General features: G+C 48.1%; 1 protein-coding gene across 1 annotated transcript; it reads left to right on the forward strand.

Annotated features, from left to right (window-relative positions):
• Window positions 1-594: 594 nt before the first annotated feature.
• Window positions 595-24,102, forward strand: BPIFB4 (BPI fold containing family B member 4). The gene is made up of 16 exons (XM_039864081.1): window positions 595-1,058; window positions 2,033-2,095; window positions 2,506-3,025; window positions 3,956-4,060; window positions 4,879-5,022; window positions 6,821-6,884; window positions 7,338-7,398; window positions 8,512-8,603; window positions 10,259-10,462; window positions 11,968-12,021; window positions 14,410-14,580; window positions 16,881-16,948; window positions 18,745-18,787; window positions 20,412-20,475; window positions 22,480-22,556; window positions 23,806-24,102. Exons 1-16 carry the CDS (start codon window positions 953-955, stop codon window positions 23,827-23,829), a joined length of 1,860 nt encoding a protein of 619 aa, XP_039720015.1. The 5' UTR covers window positions 595-952; the 3' UTR covers window positions 23,830-24,102.
• The last annotated feature ends 2,157 nt before the right edge of the window (window positions 24,103-26,259 follow it).

The following is a 26,259-nucleotide window of genomic DNA, read 5'->3' on the forward strand; positions in this document are numbered from 1 at the left end:
TTTAACTGAAGGTGGTGATACCTCTTTGAACACAGAACTCTGGGTAGTGGGGTTAGGTTGAGGTGAGGAAGACAGAAAAAAAATTCTTACACATATTAGTCCTTCATATTCTAGTATAAATTAATACCTCTGATACTCTCCTGGGAGCAGAAGGGAATCGGGAAAAAACATGGGGGCTTGGTGAATTTCAGGAAAAATGGGAGCAGGGAAGAAGGAAGAGGGTGCATAAGTGGAGAGAGTTGAAGTCAACAATTTCACAGTTTGGTTCGGATGATGGGAGGTGCTGATTCTCTGAGGCTGGTGAATGAGCAAACTGGGATGATGGAGTAAAAGAAGTGAGACAGCAAAATCAAGTTTCCTAGAGGCGGACCAGCTCATCCCAAAATGCAGCTTCACCCCTCCAATCTCAAGCCCTTATTTCATAACTTAAGATCTACTTCGTAGAGGTCTGAAATAATAGTCCCAAAACTATAACAATAGATGCTATTTATTGTCTATTATATACCTGATACGATGTGTTATGATTAGGAAGCAGAGGTTCAAAAAGGCAGTCTTTTGCCCAGAAAGCTCTGATTCAGAGCCCTTAACCTTAATCAAATGGTGTAGAACCGTCTCTTGCAAAAAGGTGGGAAAGGGTGTTTGCTGGCTGGCTGCATGGAAGGGTGGCTAGATGAATATGTGGATAGGTGGATGGACTGATGGATGGAAGGATGGATGGAAGGATGGCAGGATGAATGAATGGAGTTTTCAGTTTGAAAGACTCAGAAGGTGGTATCGGCAATTCTGGACTCCGCCCCATTGTGTGACCAGGGTTCCCCAGCCTCTGGGCCTCAGGATCCTGATGTGACCCTTGGTAGGGGGGGCGTGCCGAGCTCCACCTGCTGGCCAGGGTGGTGATGGCCCGCCACAGCCATCTGATGCACCGTCTTCCTAGCAGGGAAACAGTGCCAGCATGTGGACGGCTTGGTGTGTGGCTACTCTGTCCGTGGTGGCTGTGTGTAGCACCCGCCAAGAGACAAACACCGTCCTCAGGGTTACTAAAGACGTGCTGAGCAATGGTGAGTCCAGCCCTGCCGGGGATTAGAGGGTGGCATGAGGAGGGCAGGGCAGTTCAGCCAACTCTGAAGTTCTCAAGGCCCCTCTTCCTCACTGGTGGATTCTACAATGAGTGGATGGGTGATTTCTCTCTGGGCCTTAGTTACCCCCCATTCCTTTTGGCTACCATTTCCTGAGCACCTACTATGTGCCAGACACCACACTGGGGACTTTATACGTGAGGCAGTAGAGAGCAGCGATTAAGAGCTTGGGTCCTGGAGTCAGCCTTCCTTCAAATACTGATTATGTGAGCTTACGTCCATGACTTGAGTTTTCTGAGCCTCAGTTTCCTCATCTGCAAAATGAGTGTAATCACAGTCACCATCTCACAGGACTGATATGAGAATTAAATGAGCTGACCTTTTGAAAAATAAGCACAACTCCTAGTACATAGAAAGCCCTCAAAAATTGGAGCTATAATTATTCCTGTCTCTAATCCTTGGGACCTCACTTTTGGCAAATGAGGACACAGTCCCTGTTCCAATTTTCATCCAAGGCTATTATGAGAATGAAAAGGAGATAATTTCCTATCTGAGTATCGCAGGCCTCAATTTCTTTATCCATCGAATGGGGACAATAATTCTGGCCTTGACCATTTCCCAGGAATCAGTTGGAAAGGATAATGCATGAGGAAGTAGGTTTTTTAAGCTGCAAAGTGTGGAGCACTTGGATTTGAGGGTGAGGAAGAAAATCTACGCAGGTTTGGCTGAACATCATCAAAATCTAGTTAAAATGCGAGAAGGTCAAAGCCAGCAGCCAATGAGCTCACCGGGACGTCAGAGCTGGACTTTCTGGAGGAGTCTTCCCATTGGACCTGGGCATTTTACCTATGGGGAAAGTGTGGCCCAGAGAGCCAGCAGTGCTCTGAGGTGGTGTCTAGGGGCTGGACGTGGAAGAAAGGGAGGAAACCCTGACTGACACCTTTGCTCCTCTGCAGCCATTTCCGGCACCCTGCAGAAAAGCGATGCTCTCAACTCAGCCCTGAGAGAGGTGCCCTTGGGTAAAGCTGGTGGTGATGGTGGTGGCCTCCTGGAGGTCTGCAGTGGACATGGAGGTGGAGGTGGTGGTGGGGGAGGTGATTCTGGGGCCTCTTGGTGAGTGTGGGGGAGTGGAGAGGGGGTGACAGTAGCCATTGGGTGGGAATTTGGAGGAGGTTTATTGGGTGGCAGTGGCAGCAACGGTGAGGCCTTCTGGGTGGTGGTGGCAGCAGTGGTGGTAGAGAACTTCTGGAGTAGCAGTGGCAGCGTGGGTTGCTGGTGGTGGCAGCAGCGGTAGAGACTAATGATGGCAGTGGTAGTCGGGTTGCTGGGTGGCAGTGGTGGTGTGGTCTCTTGGGTGGTGGTGGTGGTGGTCTTCTGGGCGGTGGCAGACACCATTACAATGACTACAGAAGCGTTGAATTCCCCCGAGGTGTCGGTGGCGTTCCCTACAACGATTTTCACGTCCGAGATCCCCCCTCGAAATATACGAATGGCAAACAGCTTGGCGGTAATTACAAGTATGGTCTCGTCGAGACCAATGAAAACACTGCTCAGCTGGGGGGCAAATACCGATACGGTGAGATCCTGGACTCGGACGGAAGCATCAGGGATCTCCGAAACGGCGACTACCGCAACGCCGACAATGTGCATGGCGGCCACAGGGGCCATGGGCGGTATCGGTCGGCCGAAGGTGGGGCAACTGTGGGCAGACTTCACCGGAGAGAGCTGCGGCCAGGAGAGATCCCGCCTGGTGTAGCCACTGGGGCGCTGGGCCCAGGTGGTTTGCTGGGCACTGGGGGCATGCTGGCAGCCGACGGCATCCTGGCGGGCCAAGGGGGCCTGCTCGGCGGAGGTGGTCTCCTTGGCGACGGAGGACTTCTCGGAGGAGGGGGCGTCCTGGGTGTGCTCGGCGAGGGCGGCATCCTGAGCACCGTGCAGGGCATCACAGGGTAAGGAGGGGCCGGGCTTTCCCTATCGAGTCCCTTGTGATGAACCTCCAAACAGAGGTGATCACCCCCAGAGGCCTGGAGTTGGAGGAGAGATGGTCTTCAGAGCCCCGTACCCTTCAGGGTTTGGCCTCGGGGCTGGGCATCTTGAGAATCCCAAGCTGTATGGTTATGGGTCATGTCATTAAACAGCCCTGAGTTTGAGACCCAGCTCAACCTTTTATGTTTATGTGTGACTCTGGGCCATTCTTTTCTGGGCCATCTGAGTCTCTGTAGAATGGTCATAGTAATACAGTTTAGGTGGGAAAAGCCCAAGGATCTAAAATCATACACGTAGATTATAATTTCAACTATGCCTAGTCTCCTCTTCATATTCACTATTTAATTCAATAAACATTTAGAACTCCCACTATAATTGGGGCACTCACTGTGTTGGCACTGGAGTCAGGGCCCCACGGTTAGCCAAGAAAAGACCTATCCCTTGTCCTTGTGGAGCTTGCAGGCTGGCAGGGTGTGTGGGCATTGGTAAGGAAGACTAGAAATCATTCAATTACAACAGTGGTAAAAAGTTCATGGGGAAATGAGAATGTGTATGGTGGGGGAGATCTGGAGAAGTTTCCTGGAGGAGGAGGACCTCGAGCTGAAATCTGAGAATGTGTAGGAGGGAGCTAGGCAAAGAGAGGCAGGAACAAGCGGAAGGAATGGCATCTTTAAATAAAACTTTTAAAAAAGAAACCCCAAAGAGTGGGCAGTGGAAGTAGGGCTCGTGGCATTTTTTTTGCCTTTAACTTCTCTGTGTTTTCCAAGTTCTGTCCACAACCCTCAGGTCTCTTTAGAGTCAGGAGGATGGAATGGGGTGAGAGAGGGCTCCCAGGTGAGTAGAGTGGCCAGCAGCGGGATGATCTCCCTCTCATCACTCTTGGTCCCCTGCAGGCTGCGCATTGTGGAGCTGACCCTCCCTCGGGTGTCTGTGCGGCTCCTGCCTGGCGTGGGTGTCTATCTGAGCTTGTACACCCGTGTGGCCATCAACGGGAAGAGGTGTGTGCCCTTGGCCCTGGAGGGGACCCCAGTACCCTATGTCCTGGCTGGGAGAGCCTGCGCAGGTTGTTTCCACTCCCTACACTTCAGCCTCCTCGTCTGTAATGCAGGGACTAATAAGGTCTACTGTCTTACCAGCACGTGCCTGGCTGATACCTCGGGCTCAGGTCATCTTGCAGTTCCTATGAGTAGTGAGGGTAGCCTGCGTGATGGGTCTTAAGACCTGGGAGGCTGGAGTCAGGTGATGGCCTGGGTTCAAATCCTGACTCTCTTTTAGGCTGTGTGACCACAGGCCAGTCCCTAATGTCACTGAGCCTTAGTGTCTACCTGCAATGGGCATAATGACACCTCCTTTTCCAGGTGGCTGCAGCCACATGTGAGGGAAGGCAAGCAGATGCCTCTCTGAATAGTGCCTGCCACCTAGTAGGTGCTTATCAGAGCACCTCAGAGGCAGACTTTTGCATTGATTTCTCCCCATGGATTGAGGTCATGTCTGTAAAGTTAGGTCATTGGGTGGTCACCTTAGAACCCAAAATTTATACATAGAGTTCATTTATTGACCCCTCTTCCCAGTCTTTGAAGCTCTCATAGACTGAGAGGGGACATAGATTTGTTCACAGATAACTTGAGGAACCAGGGAAGACTTTCAATTTGGGACCCCTAGAGGTGAGCAAGGGGCATAATAGATGCATAATAGCAAGGGGCAGGGACAGCAAGGGCGAAGCCCGGGATGTGAGATGCAGGGCAGGCCCGAGTGAGGCTGATCTGTCTCAAGGCTGGGGCTGACTTTGTCTCCTTAACCCCATGGTCTCCTCCAGTCTCATCGGCTTCCTGGACATTGCTGTGGAGGTGAACATCACAGCCAAGGTCCGGCTGACCATGGACCGCACAGGCTACCCTAGGCTGGTCATTGAGCGATGTGACACCCTCTTGGGGGGTATCAAAGTCAAGCTGCTCCGAGGGTGAGTACCAGTGGGCAGAGGAGTGCCTTGGGGGCACCCCTCTCTTATCAATCTCTTGGCCCAATCACTTCAACCCTCATCTTATCTGGACTTTGGGAGCAGAAAGACAGAAGAATTTCTGATTCATGTGAGCTTCTCTGAGTCTTTGTGTCTGCTCCAGGGTGGGTGGAGGCAGAGAAAATTGGCCCCTGGTGTTCCGGTGAGGAGGGGCGGGGAAGGGAAATGCACAGAAACCTCACGGGTTTTTTAATTCTCATTTTCACTAAAAAAATATAGTCGGTAATACATGGTTTAAAAATCTAAAAAGACAAAAAGCACAGAGTGAGGAGCCTGCCTCCCATCTGTCCCCTTCCCACCGAGTTTGCCTTCTAGTTCCTTGGTACAAACGAAGCAAACACGAACGTAGACTCTCACTCCTCGCCCTCTTCTTGACACAAATGGGCACGTACTATGAACATCATTCTGCACTTTTCTTTTTTCTCTTCCTCTATTTGGAGATTTTTCTGTGTCTGAACATTGAGCGCTTCCTCATTGTTTAACTTTTTACAGCTGCGTAGTATTCCATTGTCTGGATGAACCACCATTTCTTGGCCCAGGCCCCTATTGCTGGACACTGCAATTTGTCTAATCTTCTGCTCTGACAAATAAGGGTACAATGAATAGCCTTTTACATACATTTCACATTCGGGCCCATGGTCTGTTGGATAATTTCCCAGAAGGAAAAAACAGTTTGTGCCTTGAACGTATATAGATTAACTTCAAATGATCCCCCCAACACATGCACGTGCACATGCACGCGCGTGCGCGCGCACACACACACACACACACACACACACGGATAAACACACATGTGCATTATCATCTAAGGAGAACTAGAACCAAGACAAGGCCCCTAGAGGTGTAGATTCACTTAAAAAGGAGACCGAAATGCAGAATAAGCTTGGAAACATTCTAATTAGGATTTTACCTCAAGAAATTCTTTGCTTTGTCAAACTGGCACAGCATCGGATAGTCAGCTACAACCTGGGTGGGGACCCCTGTGGGGTCAAGCTGTCAGTGATGCTTTTGTGTTGAGATAACCATGTTTCCCTCATTTTCTCATCACTGCAGGGTCTCAGGAAACAAGCACTCACATTACAACTCTGTCCATCTATGTGTCTTGCCTATGCTACAATAATCTCTTTCCCCCTTAACTGGTTAAGAAAGTGAGTTTAGAGCTGAGTGATGCACTTAGAACTTGCTCCGGGTCATTTCTCTGGACTCAGTTTCCTTGTCTGTAGAATGGATGACATCTCTCAATCTTCTTGGCACCTTGTTTTCTCCTGTGGACCATACAAGCACAAATTATTGTCAGTATTTCTCCTTCACGCCTTGCCACATTTATTGAGCACCTTCTATCACTAGATACTGTGCTAGGTGCTTGGATAAAGTAATATATTCATTTTCCCTTTAAGAAGATCACACAAAGCTGTAACAAACAGCCCAATAGAAGGGCAGATGAGCAAGAGGGAACGACGTTTTCAGGAACATCCCAGCCCGGGCCTGACTCATTGTAAAGCTCAAGAAGCATTTGTTTGTGAAATGAATAAATGAGTGGATGGATGGATGGATGGATGGATGGATTTATGAACGAATGAATGAAAAGCCAAGCAATTTGCCTAGGTAGCTTGTCCAGCCAGGTCTAGGGTGAAGGTACACCAGCAGCAGAGGGTTCTCACTGTTCAGACAGAGTCTGAGCTAAACCCCCAAGTGTGGAAAAGCCTGGTGAGCCCTCATCATCTTGCTCGTCTCTCCTCAGGCTTCTTCCTAACCTTGTGGACAACTTAGTGAACCGAGTCCTGGTCAACGTCCTCCCTGACTTGGTAAGAACCTACTTGGCACAGGGAGCAAGAAGCATAGACTTTCCCCAGACCAAGGGGCCAAAGTCCAACCTCCATCCCTGTGGTCATGCAGGTGACCCAGAGAGATGAAGGGAGCCAGGGGCTGGGCATGCTCTCAAGGTCTGGGAAGGACCCTGAGGAACATGCAGGGACAGATTAGTGAAGGGAGAAGGAGGGAGGCTTGAGGATCGCACAGTTCTGAGTTTGAGTCCAGCTTGGGCACTTCCAAGCTACGTGACAAGTTGCATCACCTCTCTGACACTCAGTTTTCCCATCTGTAAATGGGGATTATGACAGAGCCTTTCCCATGGGGTCATGGGGGACAGTGCCAAACACAGATCAAGTCAGAAGACATTAGCTGTCATTGTTAGTTGTGTACCCCCTCATCAACCGCTTGCACGGTCACCAGAACTTCATGCCTTGTCTCCCCTACAGCTCTGCCCCATTGTGGACGTGGTGCTGGGTCTTGTCAACGACCAGCTGGGTCTCGTGGACTGTAAGTCCTTTCTGCTTTGCTTCATTTGGTCATCATCTACTAGCTCCTGATCGGGGCCCAGCCTGTGGAAAGCCGGGGACATAGCAATGTCTGAGAGGAGAGCTCAAGGTGGTGGGGGTGGCAGACCCACCCTCAAGTCCTTAGAGTGCTGTGTGATTTGAGAGAGAGTCTACCTGGCCTTTCCTCTTGTCCTTCAACATCCCCCCACCCAAGTCCCAGAGGGAGGAGGCTCCCACGTGGACCCAGGGAGCTACGGCTCTGGACTAGGAGTCCAGAGGCTGGGTTTGAGCTCTGGCTCTGCCCTGACAGTGTGTGGACTTGGAGAGACTCTTCCCCATTTCCTCATCTCTAAAATGAGGGGATCGGCTTCAACCCAAAGAGGGATTGGAGTGTCAGTAGCCGGAGACACCACGGAGACTGTCCAAGTCCTCAGAACCACACGCCACCACCCCTCCCCCCGCGATCCAGTGACCATCCCTGAAGGCTACCCCACCCCATGGATGTGCAGTTCTTGCGCTGCAGGATCCCAGGGACTTCCTTTCATAGAGTCCACAACATAATGGCGGTGCCTGGATTGTGCGGTGCACAGCCTCTACAGCCATACCGAGCAGCCCTCTCCCATGGTGCTCCCATTTCTCTGGGACTCCAGAAAGTTTGAGGATGACTTTCCCAGAGAGGTACAATTCACGGCCAGAAACAAGGGAGGAAGAGCCCAGATGGTGGGGCTGTTCATCACAAGCAGTCAGGGAGACGGCCAGATCCAATGAAGTACCACATTGTAAAACCTTAAAGCTTCTCCCCTGGTGTGTGGCACTTCACAGTTTACAATGCTTATCAATATCTAGGATCTCATTGCTCCCCCTCCAATGTAGTCCAAGGAGTTATGTTAAGCCTATTTTATAGAGGAGGAAACTGAGTTTCAGAGAGGTGCAGCATCTTGCCCGAGATCACACAGCAAAGAAGAGGCAGAGCTGGGATCTGAACCCCGAACTCTTGCTTTTTCCGGGGTGTCTAGAACTGGAGCATTGCTGTCCCACCCCTTTGGAGGTACAAAGAAGGGAGGTCTCTGGGAGTGTGAGGGGATCTCCCTGTGACTTCCACCTTTGCCTGCAGCTCTGATTCCTCTGGGGATATTGGGAAGCGTTCAGTACACCTTCTCCAGCCTCCCACTTGTGACTGGAGAATTCCTGGAGCTGGACCTCAACGTGAGTGCCTGGGCTTGGGAGTAAGGGGAGGTGGCCCTCACCCTACAGGCAGGGGTGGAAGTGACAGCCCCCCAGGGCTTCTGCTGAGTGCCTGGGAAGCAACATTTGAACAGGACCTTTTATGAATAGATGAGGACTTTCTAGGAGCAGTGTTAGAAATGCAGTCACGGTCAGCACTTATAAGTGCTCACTGCGTACCAGACACATTCCTCGTCTGACCTCACAGCAGTCATACGAGGTAGGCACTCTTATTGAGGAAACTGAGGCACATAAATGTTAAGCCACTTGCCCAAATGTTAAGGTCACACACAGCTGACAAAAGTAAACCTGGGATCTGAACCCAGGCAGTCTGACTTCCAGCTACTAAAGCTGCTGCTATGGGCTTGGTCTCTGGAGGCATGAATCCGGCCAGTAGTGTGCTGCTGGTAAGCATTAACAACTGGCTCTCCATAATTAAAAAGAAAAAGTCCTGATTTGTAACATTTGCTGGTCTCTGTGGTATAAATACTCCCACCATGGCCAATTTCAAGATACCAGCATGGCTCACTGAACACAGAGTTGGAAAGAGATGGCGTGGAGTTGGGTCTTGTGAGCTGGTGTGAGATGGCTCCAGCACACCACTGAATCTGGCCCCTAACTGTGCACAGGCACACACACATATATGTACTCCCCCTCAGCTGCATGAACAAGGCTGCTTTCCCACTTGCTCCATCAGATAGAGAGCTATAGGCACACACCCATGCTCTCATGTACACAGCACAGCTGTGCATTCATATACATGCACACCCAGTATATTCATAAACACATAACCATTCAAGAGATATTTGTTGGTCACCTGCTGTGTGCCAGGCTCTGGGCTGGGGCTGGAGGTACCGTGGTGCACAGGCAAGATTTCTGTCCCGACAGAGCTTACAGTCCTTGGGAAGGCATAAGCCATCCAAGAATCAATAACAGAAGTACAATTATAAATCGTGAACAACTATGAAGGAAGGTCTCAGGCTATCAGAGCCTTAAGCAGGAGACATGATGTACCCAAGGAGGTCCTGGAGGGCTTCCTGAAGGAGGTGACATGAGCTGAGACCTGCCAGATGAATAGGAAATAAGAAGAGTGTGGTGGAGGAAACAGTGTGTGGGAGGTGCCACGATGGCAGTGCTGAGATGGTGGCCGGGACTAACAAAGCCTTGGTGGCTGCACTGTGGAGGGTGGTTGAGGGGCAGAGTGGCTCGAGATGAGGTGGAGAAAACTCTGGGGCAGACCACACGGTGCCTTGTAGGCCATGGAGAGGAGTCTGGTCTTTAGAGAGTAGATACACCACTGTGTATTATGCAGGTACACAAACATGCTAACTCATGGCAGGGCTGACGGGGGAAAGAATCTATGTCATACATGTATTTAAAATATATGGTGATATACCATGGCTATAATTCGAAGGGGTCATAAAGTGAGAACTGCAAGCGGTTTCATTCCATCGCAAGTTGAAGAAGAACTGGGGGCCATACATGAGTCACTCAGACCCAGTAGGTTTAATCAAGAAAGGCCGCCTGGAGGCAGATTCGGGGCTACACCCTAGCCTTCAGCCTACCTCCTTCAATCCTCTCCCAGCACTCCCCCTAACCCCCCACGCTTGTGACCCTTTTCCTCTTTGCTTCCCCAGACTCTAGTTGGGGAGGCTGGAGGAGAGCTCATTGACTATCCGCTGGGGCGGCCAGCCATGGCTCCCAGGCAGAAGATGCCAGAACTACCTCCAATGGGTGACAACACTAACTCCCAGCTAGCCATTTCTGCCAACTTCCTGGGCTCGGTGCTGGCTCTCCTGCAAAAACAAGGGGCACTGGATATTGACATCACTGATGGCATGGTGAGTCATGGTCCCATCTGGGGGCGGAGCAGGCTGGGCAGCAAACACTCCCTACTGATCCTCCAGACCCCATAGCCTTAGGGAAATTGCTTTAAAGTGAGAACTATTGACAGTCCACCCCTGACTCATATCCAGTTCATGGATTTGTATCAATCATGTCAGTGTTTACCAAAGCATGGTGCCTAGGAAGATTCTAGGTCATCCACAGACACGGTGATAAACTACATCAAATTGTGTGATGAGAAAGTCTCTCCCTATTCAATTCTATTTAATTGTATCCCAATCCCCTTTTAAAAGCACAATATATATTCATTTATATGTATCTTCGTAAATGTTTAGAATCTTTTCGCCTGATAAACATTGATAATAAGTAACTAAAAGATAACCTAAGAATAAAATGCTCAGGTATGTTCCAGAGTCATTTTCTCTCTAAACCTTTTCTTTGAAAAATTTTTAAGCCTTCAGAAAAGTTGCAAAATAATACAATTAATGCCCAAATATCTTTCACCTAAATTTACCAGTTAATATTTTGCCATATTTGCTTCATATCTATCTATTCATCCATCTGTGCACCCACCCACCCACCTATCCATCCATCCATTCATCCATCCATCCAGTTAATTTATCTACTAATCTGTCTATCTATCTATCTATCTATCTATCATCTATCAATCCATCGTTGAACAATTTGAGTTTTTGAAGATATGACATTTCACTCCATAAGCTTCAGTATGTATCTAATAAGAACGAGATGTTCTCCAAAAAGCCACTGTACAAATTATGTCAATCTTTGATTCCATTAAGAGAAAGGCTTCCATTTGGTGCCAGGATATAGTTAACCCTCTCTTGCACTTTTAAGTATCCTCTTTTTAACTCAGAACAGAATTCATGCTCACGGCCCTCCACAGACAACAACATCCACGTCGAATGCAATGGCATCGCTCTGTTTTTATTGCATGTAGTTTTACAGTTGCCATCTCTGTCAAGTGATACTGGATTTCCACTTTTTAGTATTTGAGGTTTTAAAAAGTAAGTCAATTTAAAGAAGATATTAGGGAGAGATAGACAGGAAAAATTTAAATCATTTCTTCAAATAAAAAATTAAGAAATACAAAAAATAAAAATAATAAAGAAAATATTAAGTAAATAATAGTACAGGTGGTTCAGGGATATGGCAGAATCTTTCATTTAGTGGACACTGAGTCACGGACTGGCCGATGCGTGCCTTGTTTCAATACAGAATTACATTTTTAGAGGGTAAGGAGTCAGGTCTTGCCTCCTGCCCTCTAAGTCGGGTCTGCGGGGAATTTAAGTGGCTGGCCTTGTCCACTTAACCACACAACAGCTACTGTGGTCTATGCGGTGACTGCCGTTGGAAGGTATCTTTAAGGGGGAGAAAATGCCCCCACCGGTTGTCTGAGAGTGTGTAGGAGTTCATCACTGTGTTAGCAACTCCTGCCTGATCCCATCCCCTCAGACACTCACATGACCTTCTTATCCTGCAGTTCGAAGAGCTTCCTCCACTCACCACGTCCACACTGGGAGCCCTGATTCCCAAGGTATGTAAGGCGGGTGTGTGCCCTTGTCTTCAGCCTCGCCTTCCTCCCAGGAGCTGGGTTGGAAGGGAAGGTGCCCAGCACCAGGGTGGGGTGCTCTGACTCCCACTTCGGGTGCAGTGGCAAAAGCTTGGAGGCCAAATCCTTATGAGAGAAGGATATATGAGGTTGAGGTGGAATGCTCCTGAGTTTTAGCAGTGGACTGGCTTGCACAGGTCTAATCGTGGCCTGGCCACTTCCTCGCTGTGTGTCTTTTGGCAAGCATCTTAACATCTCTGAGCCTTAGCTTCCTCATCTGTTAAAAAAGGAACTAATTCCTATTCCACAGGTTCATTCAGGAGGGTAAAAGTGATAAAGGAGATATGCAGATATGAAAGAGATTCTGACAAAGGGCACATACAAGTACAGAAGGGCTTCGAGGGAAAGAGCAAGATCTTTGGAGTAGACAAAAGTGAATTTGAATTCCAACTTCGATGTCCCTACCGTACTACCTCAGGCAAAAGACTTCTCTCTGAGCCTCGGTTTTCTCATCTGGAAAACGGGAGCAAAAATGCTCACCTCGCATGGTGGCCATGTACCTGGGATTTGAATCCAGGCTCAGGATAGGCATTTAACAATGTTAACTATTATTGTTCTTGTTAATAATAACAAATCCTTTTTTTTAAAATGTGCTCTTGTCAGATTAGTGGCCGTGTACAGCTGGAACAAAGGCCTTTCTGATCCCAATCCTTGTCCCAGCTCAGGTTTCAGGCACCTGGAAGCAAAGAGTTTCTTAATTAGTAAACATTATACAGGTGTGAAAGATTGCTGTAATCTACAGCCATTTAAGACATTTTTCTTCTCTTTTCTACCCGTCCTGTCTACTGGGTGGAATTCAAAGGAGGCAGGAAGGGAGACCAAACTCAACAAGTGGTCACTATCGCCCTCATGTGGTTGAAAGCTGAATGGCAGAGCGCCATGATCTAAGGTCATAAACAGTGGCAGCTCTAGGAGACAGGTGAAGCCCTCCAACTGGACCTTTTATTGATTGGGCCACTTCTTATAAGCACTGCGCTTTACAGTTTATGAAAAATTTTAAGAATCCACTCTTCCATTTGGTTTTAATCATTCCCCCATCCAGAAGGGATAACTCATTTTACAGATGGGAAACAGGCTCAGAGACGCCACACAATGGGGTGGTGGCAGAGCAGGGCTACGGCAGAGACTCAGGCCTCGAGATGGGGCTGGGTCTGCAGCAGGGGATTCAGGCGGGACACTGAGGAATGTCTTCTGGAGACCCAGCCTGGGGTGGAGTCACTAGGAGAGGGTTGACCGGAGCTGGACGGGCAACCTGCATCTCCTGCTGCTGTGGGGAGAGAATTCGGGTAACCTCTCAGCGTCCCTGGAAAGGCAGGTTAATTCTTGGAGACTCTCTGTTGGGGTGGTGATGGTTGGGACACCAGGCCCCTCTGGGGAAGAGTCCTGGAAATCCCTCTGTGAAAAGCCAATCCGCCAAATCATTGACGTGTTAAAAGCCAATTCGCTAACGTGTGAATTCACTGAGTGGCCAATTTGACAAATTTATTAGATTTTCCAGTAGACTGAGAGCTGTGCAAAAGACTTGCACCTTGGATATGTTCGAGTAAATAAATAGAGTCTTCTCAGGACCAGGACCCAAAAAAGTTTCCATTTAAATGAATTTTTAAAAATTAACTCTGTATATTTCCCACATATTTATGCTCATTTAACATATTTAAGAAAGATGTTCCTTAAAATAAAGTTTTCAGTAAATCAGTTATTTAACAGTTATGAGAAACTGGTCATTTGCTGAGTTGTCCCTTTAGCAAATTAGCTTTTGTAACGAACTGGCTCAGATCCCTCCCACTGTGGTTCTTCAGAGCCCCCCGAATCGTGGACTTTCTCGTTCCAGGTGGGGTGTCTAGAGATAGCGGGAGGGGAGAAAGGGCCTGGGCTTCTGAGTGACACAGACCTGGGCTGGAATCTCAACTCTCTTGCTGGCCTTGGACAATTTGTTTGGTATTTCCCTCTGAGCCTCAGTTTTCTCATCTGTAACATGGAGTAAAAAATACCCAGTGGAGTTGTAATAATTCAGTGACATTGTGACATTGTGAATGTCCGGGTGACCCCATCTTGCTCACTACCAGGTTTTGAGCATTTCCGTGCATCAGGCATTGAGCTCGATGCTTTGCTGACATCATCACATTTAATTCTCACAATAACCCTATGTGAGAGGCTGGCAGAGGGCAGCCCTTTGTTCAAATCCGGCAGTGGGTTGGAGCATTTGCATGTGGTTGGTAAGACTCAAGTGATGTTACTGAATCTGAAGGTAGCCAATGTGAGATCCCCCAATACACAGGGCCCCACTCATTCCAGCCTGGTATCCACCCACAGGTGTTCCAGCAGTACCCTGAGTCCCGCCCCCTCACCATCAGGATCCAGGTACCAAATCCACCTTCAGTGACGCTGCAGAAGGACAAGGCACTGGTGAAGGTGTTTGCCACCTCCGAGGTCATGGTGTCACAGCCGAATGACGTCGAGACTACTATCTGCCTCATCGATGTGGTGAGTGTCTGGGGGCGTAGATAACCCAAAGATCTCTTGGAGGCCACAGACTCCTTCAAATCCCCTCAGTCCCCACCTTAGTGAATACAGCTCACCTCTGGGGCCAGGTGATCAGATTTAAATCCAGTCTTCTAGCTGTGTGAACTTGAGCGAGGCTTTCCCCCTCTCTGGGCTTCATTTTCTCCTCTACCACATGGGAATGGCGTAAAGCATTAATAAGATGATCAGAGCAGTACATGACATACTGTAAAGGCTCCAAAAGTTTTGGCTATTATTATTCTCATGGATTATATACCATAGTGTGTAGCAAAGTAGGCCTTGGTCACACATCGCCAATATTTATTGCACACCTACTATGTGTCATGCTTTCTACTACATGCTGGAGGAAGAAAAAACTACACAGACGGTCCTGACTCTCTTGTCTCTGGCACGTAGCAGGGGACAGATACAAATACAACAACTATTTCATAGAGAAGAATCTCCTTAAAATCATGATACCCTGCCCCCTTCTCAAAAGACTTTCTTTCAATCCTGAAACATAAACCAGTCCCTTCTGGAAGGACTTGGCCCACAAAGTCCTTCCAGATCCCCCCGGTCACCTTTTAGCTCCTCGGTCTTTTCTCTAACATGTTTGGCACAGTCCCACACTGGGGCCTTTGCACATGCTGTTCCCACTGCCTAGAATGCTCTTCCCTTGGATATCTGCATGGCTCACTCTCTCATTTCCTTGAGGTCTCTGCTCAGATCTCCCTTCCTCATAGAGGTCTTCTCCAATCACCTGTCTAAAATATCCCTACCCTTCCCATCTCCCCCTCTCTCTGCCTCCCTTGCTTTACTTTGTTTGTACCCTTAACCTGACATAAAATGCATTTGTTTGTTAGTTTGTTGCTGGGGAGAGAAGTGAACTGTCTGCTTCACTGCCAGATCCCCAGAACCTAGCCCAGGGTCCAGCACGTATTAGGTGCTCAGTAAATATTTGTCAAAGGAATGTGTCGTATGAACTGCCATTTCTCCCTCCATGGTTAAAGCTTTGGACTCAGACGTTTGGGTTCTGTCTCTCTTCCTGGGGCTCAAGACCAAACAAGCCACCTCTAGTCTAGGAAGTAGAAGCATGCCATGCCCCGATGTGTGTGTGTGGCAGCGGGTGGGGGTGTGTGGGGCGGGGGAGGCAGCTCTTATCATCAGATTAGAGATTAAAAAGGGCTGATTTTCATCCAACAAGTGGATACTGCTGCCCCTGATCCAGTCCCTTGTTGACTAGTGCTACTGTGTGGAGGTTTTTCCATCAACAGCTCAAACATTTGTTTGATCCAGCTCGGAACCCTGCCATGACTCCCCAGTGCCCCTAGGATGCCACGGAGTCCTCTCCAGCCCACTCCCCCTGCCTGGTCTAGCTCCATCCTGCTGCAGCCTCCTGGAGTCCTCACCAACTTGTTCTCTGACCTTTTCTTTGTCCCTCTAATGCCAACCTCTTTCCTGCTTCCAGAGCTTTTGCACAGGCCCTTCCCACCGCCTGAACCACTCTCACATCCATTTCTTCTGGCCAAATCCTATATATCTTCCAAGCCTCAGTTCAAATGCCATTTCCTCATGAATGAATGGAATAATCTCCACGCCCACACAGGTCCCTGCCGTATGCACCCAGAGCCCCTCTCCACCATCCCAATGATTGTTGTTACTGTTATTACTAATAATATTACCTGAATTTGTTGGGAGCTTCCTTTCTTTCATAAGACCAACTTATTTTATTGCATTTTGGGAGGAGGCAGGGAAGCAGAGGGATTTTCCTACAATGAGGCTGCTGCTTGCGAGAGGTAGATGAGTCTGCCCTCTCATGGGTGGCAGGGGGGCAGGGGGAGTGGCAATTATGATTGACAGCGATGATGCCCAATCTCATGTGCAATGGCTCATTTGAAGCAGATTTCCTAAGGTGTAGGCCACTTCACCTGCTCTGAGACAGCCCAGAGAAACTTGTAAATACTCCATGCCAATCATTGGCTTCTTGTGACAGTTGTCTTTCTGAGAATTCAACCCTTACTGTGACTTACTGGAGAAAAACTGTTAACAGAAGCAATTTATTATTCCTAACACCTTCCCTGGAGCAGGGGGGGGCGGGCGGGGGCAGGGGAGGAATCCATTATGTGGCGAGCATTATTGGGGGTTTTGGCTTATAAAAGGGTTTGACGAGGACCTCAGGGAATAGCCTGCTATTATGCTCAGCACCTGGCAGACGGCGAGCCCTCAGCAGGCAATAGCCAATATATGATGGCAGTGACATTCTGTTCTGCCATTTCCTCCAGGACGCAGAACTGTTGGCCATGTTTTCCGTGGAGAACGATAAGCTCATGATCGACGCCAAGCTGGACAAGTAAGGGGATTTGTGGCCTCGGGCTCTTGTTCCTCAGAAAGGCCTCTTTGGTGCTGCCGTGTCTGGAGCCAGCTCACGGAGGGACACCAGGGAGGGCTTGGAAGTCTCCAGGTGTGGCTGTCAGCCCTGGTTAAATCCAGGAGGCTGCAAAGGAGAAAATGAGCTGTGACTGCAAGACCACTGGCACAAGCCAGGCAAGGTGGGTGAAGCCGTGAGCTTAACAGGAAGAACCTGCCGCCGACAGTCATGACATCAATAATAATGGTGATGCTGGAGATGACGCTGTGCCAGGCTCTGCTCTAGGTACCTCTCTGTATTGCCTCGTTTAGTCTCACGATGGTCCTGTGGAGTCAGGGCTATTATGCTCCCATGTCGAAGAGGAGAAAACTAGGGTTCAGAGAGGTGGATTTATTTACTTAGGGCCTCATGGTGAGTACAGAGAGGGTCTAGAAGCCAACCCAGGCCTGTCAACCCTAGAGCTGTATTGAATGGTTACAGGTATGGGCTGTGGAGCCGAGCAGCATGGGTTCAAATCCCAGTGTGATCCCTGACTGACTGTGTGATATAGACCAAGTGACCTTGCCTCTCTGAAACTCAATTCTCTCATCCAAAAATGGGAATAATAGGCCCTATCTCATAGGACTCATAATAATAATATTATTTATGGGATGCTTTCTATGTGCCAAGCATTAAGTTAAGCCCTAACTGTGATGTTCTTGACATCAGCCTATGGCAGTAAATACTATTATTATTCCCACCTCAAGATAAATGAGAAATTGTATATAAAATTTTCAGCACGTGCCTAGTTCATTGTGAGTTTTTCTTGCTACCGCAAATATTTCTCAAGCCCAACAATGCGAGTTACTCATGATATGATACTAATCAGAGCCCCAGGAGTTTCTGAGGGCGTGATGTTCGATCTGCACCTGGATCAGGAGAAGGGGCCAGCCATGTGAAGAGCTGGGAGTTTCCAGCAGCAAGACAAGTGCGGGCAACCTTGGAGGGGCAGGAAAGAGCTTGGGTGTTGTGGATATAGTGGCCGAGGGGGAAGGAGGGGTGGGAATAGAAGTCAGGAAGGAATGAAACATTTGTTTCTCTCCTGCTGGATGCCGATGGGCTCCGGTGACTCGGCCTCACTGGAAATCTGGTCTCAGGTAGGGCTGTCAGTTTGCAGATGAGATTTGGGTGCGGCGAGGCTGAGGTCCTCACAGTGCAGAGCAAAACCTCAAACCCAGGCCTCAAGCCTCTCTTCTCAGAAGAGCACAGCAGCCAAGAGCACAGGCTCAGGGGCCAAGTCCTGAGCTTTCCCTCCCAAGCTCTGTAGCCATGGCAAGTGACCCTGGAGCCTCAGGTAGCTCCCCCACAGAGAGGCTGGAAGGATTAAGCAAGGCAACGATGGTCGCGAACACGTGCGCGACACTCACCATGTACCAGGCATGGTTCTAAGGGCTTTACTTGAATTACCTCATTTAGTCCTTGCAGCCACCCACTTTGCAGAGGAAGAAACTGAGGCATGGAGAAGTTAAGTACTTTGGCCAAGGACACACAGCTCGTAGGTGGCACAGCTACGATTTGGGCCTTTAGGTGTGTGGTATATAAAGCTTCAGCACTGTACCTGGTACATAATCAGTGTTCTGTATGTGGGGACCAGCATCGTTCTTATTAAGTCCCCACAGATCAAGAGAGGTCCTCGCGTGGATGCTGGTGGACAGGCTTCTGATAGCTTAATGACATGCAAGCCCTTTGCTATGCTTAGGCAACCACTACTTCTGACAAGCTGTCTTCTTTATCTGCAGGACCAGTCTCAACCTCAGAACCTCAAATGTGGGCAATTTTGATGTAAGTACCAAACCCAGGCCCAGAGTGGGATTTTGGAATGGCATCCCCGTGAGGCTGGCAGGAACCCGGAGGCTTTGTGGATTCCAAAGTGTTGGCATTGGTACTGTCAGGACTGATGCCAGGTGGAGAGACTGAGGCCCACAAAGCCAGGGAGGGGCAGAGTACAGACCCACAGCTCCAACTCTGCCTATGGTTCTACCTCATTTTAACTGACTGCCTCTATGGAGGTGACTCCCTTATGACCTTGGCAAGACCAACCCACTCCAAGCCTTGGTTTCGTCATCTGTAAAACAAACAGATCTGGATTTATTTCTAACCTCCCTTTCACCCCTGTGTTCTGGAATTCTGCTTTTCTAATTCAATTCTGCTTCTCAAACCCTGTTTTTCTAGGGTTTGGTCTTGTTTCAGCTCTGTTTATTCTTGGGTCCTCTGCCCTAAGGCTTCAAATATGGCCCTCTTTTCTTTTATAAATTGACAATGAAACAGACACTTGCTTTCTAGGACAAGCTTGAGTGATTTTCATGTGTGCAGAAAGTCAAATACCCATTGTGTTGTTCATTTTTGAGTTTTTCTAACCTGAATAATTATAACCCATGGAACTGGGATCAGCAGCTTCGTTGTATAGACTGGAGCCCAGAGAAGGGCAGTGAGTGACGTGCCTCAGAGCTGAGCTAGGGCAAGAACTGGAATCTCTGGACTCCAGGTAGAAAAAGATGCTAACGCTTAACTTGAAATTAGTGAATAATTATGGAGCAACAGCGATTGGGACCAAGCACTCAACGCTTTTTTTTAAAAAACAAATTTTTCTTGTTTAATCCCCACAACAAACTGATGCTTTGGGTACAATTATTAGCCCATTTTCCAAATAAGGGTGGCAAACACAGAGAAGTTAAGGGACTTGACCAAAGTCACAAAGCTAGTAAGAGCTGGCACTGAAATGTAAGTCCTCATGCGCTTGTCACTGTAGTGCCATCTGCTACTATGCCACGCAGGTTTTCTGCATATCAGAATTTACTGTGATTTCGACAACCACCCTATGAGGGAAGAATTATTCACTCCCATTTTCAGATGTGGAAGCCAAGACTTAGAGAAGCTAAGCGGGATCATATACAAAAAGGCTCAAGGCCAGGCACTTTACATGATCTGCTCCTAATCCTTGAGGCGTCCTTGCCAGCAGGGCTCTCTGGCCCATTTTTCAGATAAGGAAACTGAGAGCTAGAGAGGTGAGGGACCTCTCTCAGAGGCCCATGGAGGCTGAGCCAGGATGGGAACTTTGGGTGCTGGCCTTTCATGAATGTGCCACCGTACACCCCGTATTCTGTGCCTCCCCGGAAGAACTGCTCCCCCTCCCCTTAGTCCCTGCCTCTCCATGAGCTCTTGGACCAGCACTGGCCCCACCCTGGGTCTCAGCCTCCCCATCTGTACAGAGGGCAGGTGGACTAGATGCACCTTGAAGCTGTCCAGCTCGGTGGTTCTAGAGTCACAGGAGCTCTGACTGCCAGCTCCCAGATTCTCCCAGAGCAGCTCTGCGGCTTCCTCTTGGTCCACAAGGCGAGGCCTCAGAGAGTCCTTTGGATTTGAGCAAACTCCTGCCCGGGGTTGAATTTTTGTCCTTTCCCTGCAGGTTGGCCTCTTGGAGGTGCTGGTCGGGAAGATCTTCGACTTGGCATTTATGCCTGCAATGAATGGTGAGAGTGGGTGCCCGTGCCTCCTCCGGGGGTTCATGGCCTGGAAACCTGGTGGCTACGGGTTTGTTGGGCGTATTTGACACACAGACATTCTATCTCAATAGTCTTTCTGAGAACTTCATTCTAAGCTTATTTATTTAAGCCTCTGAATATAAATGTTGCCCCAAGGGTCCAACAACTTCTTTACCTGCTACTTTTCCCTTATTCTATTTTTTCTTATTTCACTGATTGTTTTTCTGATTCTCTATGTCAAATACTGATCGTACATTAGAATTATATGTGTGTAAATTTTAAAAAACAAAATCTCACCTCCCAAGACAATTAATCTCAACATCTGGGTCTATTTCCTACTAAACTCTCTTTTCTCCATTTTTTCCCCAATACAGTCCAAGATATTTCCTGATTTGTCTTTTGTATATTTATTTTTAGGTGTGGTAAGATACACATAAAATTTACCTTCTTAACCATTTTTAGGTGTGTGGTTCAGTATCGTTCAGTATGCTCACATTGTTACATTCTTGACTTGTTTTTAATTGTGTACTTATTTTTACTTATACAGGGACTGTGTGCATATATTACTATTGTAAAAAGTTCAATCAGTACAGATAAAGCTAAAGTTGTTCTAATCGATATCCTCTAACCTAGAATCCACCTCCCAGGCAGCCATATTATCAGTTAGAGGATTTTCTTGCCCAACGTTATAAGTAGAATAGATGGAGCATGGTTTTGCCTCTCTGGGACTACTTGTCGGACTGTGGGGCCACCTGGAGGCTGGGACAGCTGCTCCATCAACTGGAGCTCAATTTCGATTGAAAACCTCTGTCCCCAAGTCCTCATGCTACTCGGCCCTAACCTCTCTTCCCGCTCTGCTTCAAGGAAGAGAGGAGGAGGAGAGGCTGGCATCAGCTGTACCAGCCCAGGTTCTTTTGGAGATGTCTTGATGTCAAACAGACCCTTATTCTGGGAACTGTCGCCAGAGGGGACGGCATCTCAGTCACAGGAAAAGAGCTGGTCACAAAGCCCATGCCCTTCCCTGGCAGGAGAGGTTGATATCAGGAGCTGAGCTGGCCTGGGCTGGGCTGGGCTGACCAAGGGAGGTGAGAGATGGACACATTCGTCCTGGCTGGGTCACTAGCAGGCAGTGTGAACTGGCGGCAAGTCCTTCGATCTCACTATAATGCAAGTTACCATTCTCAAAAGTGCGAGATTGGATTAAATCCATGATTCCCAAAGTAGGTTCCATGGAGAATTCTCCAAGACACTCTGAGAAAAGGGTTCTGTGGACAAACAAGTTTGGAAAATACTGAATATGTTTCCCAGGGGTACGTTCACAAGGTCCTTAGCTCTCTAAAAATTCCTGCTGGAGTCAAGAAGTCTGTTTAATTTCATTCAATCCAGGGTCCCCCACCTACCCTTTCCTACCTCTCTCCTCATTTCTTCTCTTCTTTCCATCTTACTTTCTTTTTTCTAGAACATTAATCAGCAGGTCCTCTTAGACTCTGACAATCTAAAAGCAAACAGTACATCCCATGGTGGTCATTTGTTGGAGCTCCATGTGCACCTTTCCATGGCTTCATTCAGCAGACATCTGTTCTCTCCTCTGTGCCTGCCCCAGCGCTGGGTGGTGCTGGGGACACCATCCTTGCCTGCAAGAAACTCGCAGTCTAGTAGAGGCGACAGATGCCGAGATGGAGAATTCACCTTTTGTGATTTCTGTGATGGAGTTGTTCAGGAATTGCAGCAGATGCCGAGAGTTGCTTGGCCTGGGGTGGAGGAAGCTTCATAGAGGAGGTGACATCCAAACGGAGTCTTGGGGAAGACTCAGAATTCAGCAGGCAGGTGAGGGTGATGGAGTGCAATCCAGACAAGAGGAGCTGCAAGAACAAAGACCTAGAGGCATAAATGAAATGACTAGTCTTGCAAATACTGGTGGCTTTGCATAGGCTGACTGACACCTCTTGGCCACACTGACTATGACTGACTGTTTTTATTTCTTTTCCACAGCCGTTCTGGGCTCTGGTGTCCCTCTCCCCAAAATCCTTAACATCGACTTCAGCAATGCAGATATTGACGTCTTGGAGGTAAGGGGAGATAAAGCTCTGTCTGCTTTCCCCTCCAACTCCAAGAATTGGGAAGAGGAAGAGAAGGGACGGGAAGGGTGAGGAAACAGGAACCTCTTCCTTTAAAGGATGAGGTCAAGGGAACAAGAAACAAAGCTGTCAAGAAACCTTAAATGAAGTTTTTCTCATCCACGATCTCATCTAGTCCCCACAACAGATGTCATTGCCCCCATCTTACAGATGGGGATACTAAGGTTCAGAGTAGTAAGGATGTCACCTCCTCTTGCCTAAGTGGAAGTGTGATGTTGTTCCCTGGAAAAAGCTTTATTGAGCCCCTATCATGTGCCGGACAACATGCAGGGGTCTGGGGATACAGGAGTGAACAAAACCCTTAGAAAGCTCTCCCAGCCAGTGGGGAGGTGATAGGCCTTTGGATAAATATTCTTAAAGTAAATGCTAATTATAATTATGGCAGGTGCCTTGAAATTCAAATGCAGGAGGTCTTGTTTCTATTATAAAAACATGTGTTCAGTACCTGAAATTTGAGAAATACAGAAAAGATTAAAGAAATATTTGTTTATCCTCCTAGATATATATGCAACCCAGAAATTACCACTTAGAATTTTTTCCTGTTTTTCGTTCCAATCTTTCTGGAGTTTTATTTTGACTCATGGCTTTGATCAGGGAGTCCATAGAGCATTGGGGTTAAAGAATGAAGGCACTGGAGCCCAGTGACCTGGGTTCGGATCCTGACTCTTCCAGTTTCCAGGGCAAGCTTCTGAGCCTCAGTTTTCTCTTATGTAAAAGGGGCTAACCATAGTGCCTACCTCAAGGGCTGCTTTTAAGATAAAATGAGATTCTATGCGTAAAGTGCCTTGTAGAGCCCTTGGCACATAGCATTCTAGAAGCATTTGACTATCAATGTCTTCATTATAATTTTAAAAAATGCTGCAGTGAACATGTTGGTGCCCAAAACTATTTCTGGATTCAGGATTTAGTTCCTTGGAACGTACTTCCAGAAGTGGAACGAACAGGCCTCTTCCCCAGACTGACATTTCCTTTCCAAAAGGTGGCATCATTTATACTGCTGCACACACTTATGCCAAGCTTGGGTGATCTTCAGGCCCCTTCGATCCAAATCATTTCCATTGTCCAGAATTACTGCTTCCCAGAAATGTGACTTGCCAGATCCCAAGGCTAGTGACTGTCTGCTGAGGCAGCCAAAAGCCACCCCACCCACTAACTGGGTTCTCTTGTTCCACCCTCCAAGGACCTTCTGGTGCTGAGTGCCTGAATGACAGAGGCAGAGACACAGCTTCATCCAGAAGAAGGCAGAACCGGCCCTGGCCTCAAGTCCCTCCAGTCCCCTTCGACAGGTCCCTCCCCAACCTTCCGACCCTCTGCCCACCTGCTCCCACCCTGAGAAAAGATCCAACCATTGCTCCCATTGGCAAACAATCCCATCACAGTCACCCTACAGTCAGCATCACCTCCCCAGGGGAGGGAGGCCACCTGGAATACTGCAGCCTATCGGACTCCATGCTGGACTCCATGCTGCATACTTTATGCTTTCAATAAAAGATTCCACTTTCCCTGCAGTTGGGGCGCATCTCCACATAGGACCCTCGCTCAGGGTCTGAGTGTGTCTTCCCTCCATGGCTGCACCAGGTCACCTGGCAGCTGTAGCTACCACTGGGTGGAGGATGGTTCAGTTTATGATTGAAAGATGTCAGACACCCGAGGGCCCTTCGATGGCAGGAGGGGGCTTTAATTCCGTCTGCGCTGCCTTTGTTCATTCATCACTCAACTCGACTGATCCCTCTTGCCTCAATTTCCCCCACCACTCCTCAGCACATGGGGAGAACCAAGACTCAGAAGCTACAAGTTCAAAATCATCAGGCTTCACACTGCGAGAGGGATTTCTTATAGCCTGACTCTCGTGTGCCATGATGATAAACGTTTACTCTCCTTTCTCAGCTTCCAACTGCCCTCCACCCTTCTCCTCCTTTTCTATGTTCCCAGCGTGGGACTTGCCCAGATCTGGAAGGATAGACAGGTACATCCCAGGTCCCACGGGAGAGGTAAAAGAGGTAAAAGGGGCAAAAAAAGAGTAACTTTCTGCCCCATCCTCCTAAGAGCTCATGTTTATTGAGCACCCACTAAGCCCTGCACTGAGAATGTGGGACTTGATTTCATTTAACCTCATGAGAGCACCATGAGGTAGATACCAGGATGGTCCCTAGTTTGCACATAGGGAAACTGAGGCACTGAGAAATGCAGTGCTTTACCCAAGGTCACACAGCTGCAAAGTGACAGAGCTGGGATCTGAATCTGATGATTTAGCTCCAGGGCCCATACCCTAACCACTCACCACACTGCCTTTGTTCATAAGTTGCAGGAGGAAGTCCAAGGCTGAATTTGGCTCCAGGGTTGTGCAGTCCCCAGAGTAAAGAAAGCACAGAGTTACACACCAGCACTTCAATGTTTCTACTAGGAAGAGAGGCACATCACTGCCAGCCACATTTCATTGACCAAAGCAGGTCGCATGACCCTGCCTGCCCTCAAGGGGTGGAGAAGTGTGATCTTATGCTCAGGAAAGGGAGGAACGTCAGGTATGCTGGTGAGCATAAGTAATGTCCTCCACACTCTCCCGTTCCTCCTGGGTAGCTGGAGACTGGCCATATGGCCAAGGGGGAACCAGGCTCCTGTTGCCATAGAGATTCTGCAGAAATACCAGGCACTTCATGCCTTCGGGTCCAAGCTGGGGAGGCGCAGATGCTGCAGCAGCCTAAAAAATGAGCAAGGAGGTTCCCAGATCAGTTCTTTATGAGCACGTCCTTGATTTCTAGAAACGAAGCCCAGTGACTGTACCTTCAGTGAAACCTAGACCTTGGCCATGTATTGTCGGCTCAGAGTAATGCTCCCCTAACCCCCACCCCAAGGCTCCTGGAAACCTTATCTGCTGGACAGTGAGGGAAATAGCCAGTTTCTTCATATAATGACAATCAGACAGCATTCCACAGAGAGGTGCCCTGCCAGCAGGATAGCCTTGTACATCACTGGGCTCAACTTTGGCATCAGGAAGTCGTTAAAGAGCAAGAATTTGGGAGTTAGAAGGATGGGGTTCAAATTCCCTGTCACTTGGTTGACTTGATGAGGCCCTCAGCCTTCTGATTCTCAGTTTCCCCATTTGTAAAATGGATAATATTAATGTGATATATTGTAATATAATAATAAATATAATTTATTATTATTATTACACTCTAAGATGAGTTTGAGGATATTTAAATTAGATAGTCTTTTCTGAGGTGCTTAGCAATGCGGTTAATCGAGTCCCTTTTACACAATTAAAATATTTTTTCCCTCACCGTGATTTTAAAAAGACTTTTTCCCCCTCCACATTTTGTTTTTTTCTTTCACTTGAATATCAGGGATCTAAATTGTTGTGTTGTCTGGATCAATACTGGATTCCTGGCTGCATCGTTTATGCATTCATTCATTCATTCATTCATTCATTCATTCATTGACTGCCTACCAAATCTACTGTTGTGAAGTTTAAATTCTAGTCCACAAGACAGACCTTAAATAATAAGGGCTAATAAAATAATAAGTAAATAAGTAAACAAAGAGATTATTTTGAGATTGTCTCGATAACTATAAAGGGAATAAACAGGGGCACATATCAGGGACGGGGAGAAACTCTGGGTGGTCGGGGAAAACCTTT

The sequence above is a fragment of the Pteropus medius genome, unplaced genomic scaffold (genome assembly GCF_902729225.1).
Source record: "Pteropus medius unplaced genomic scaffold, Ma_sr-lr_union100, whole genome shotgun sequence".
NCBI classification, from domain to species: Eukaryota; Metazoa; Chordata; class Mammalia; order Chiroptera; family Pteropodidae; genus Pteropus; species Pteropus medius.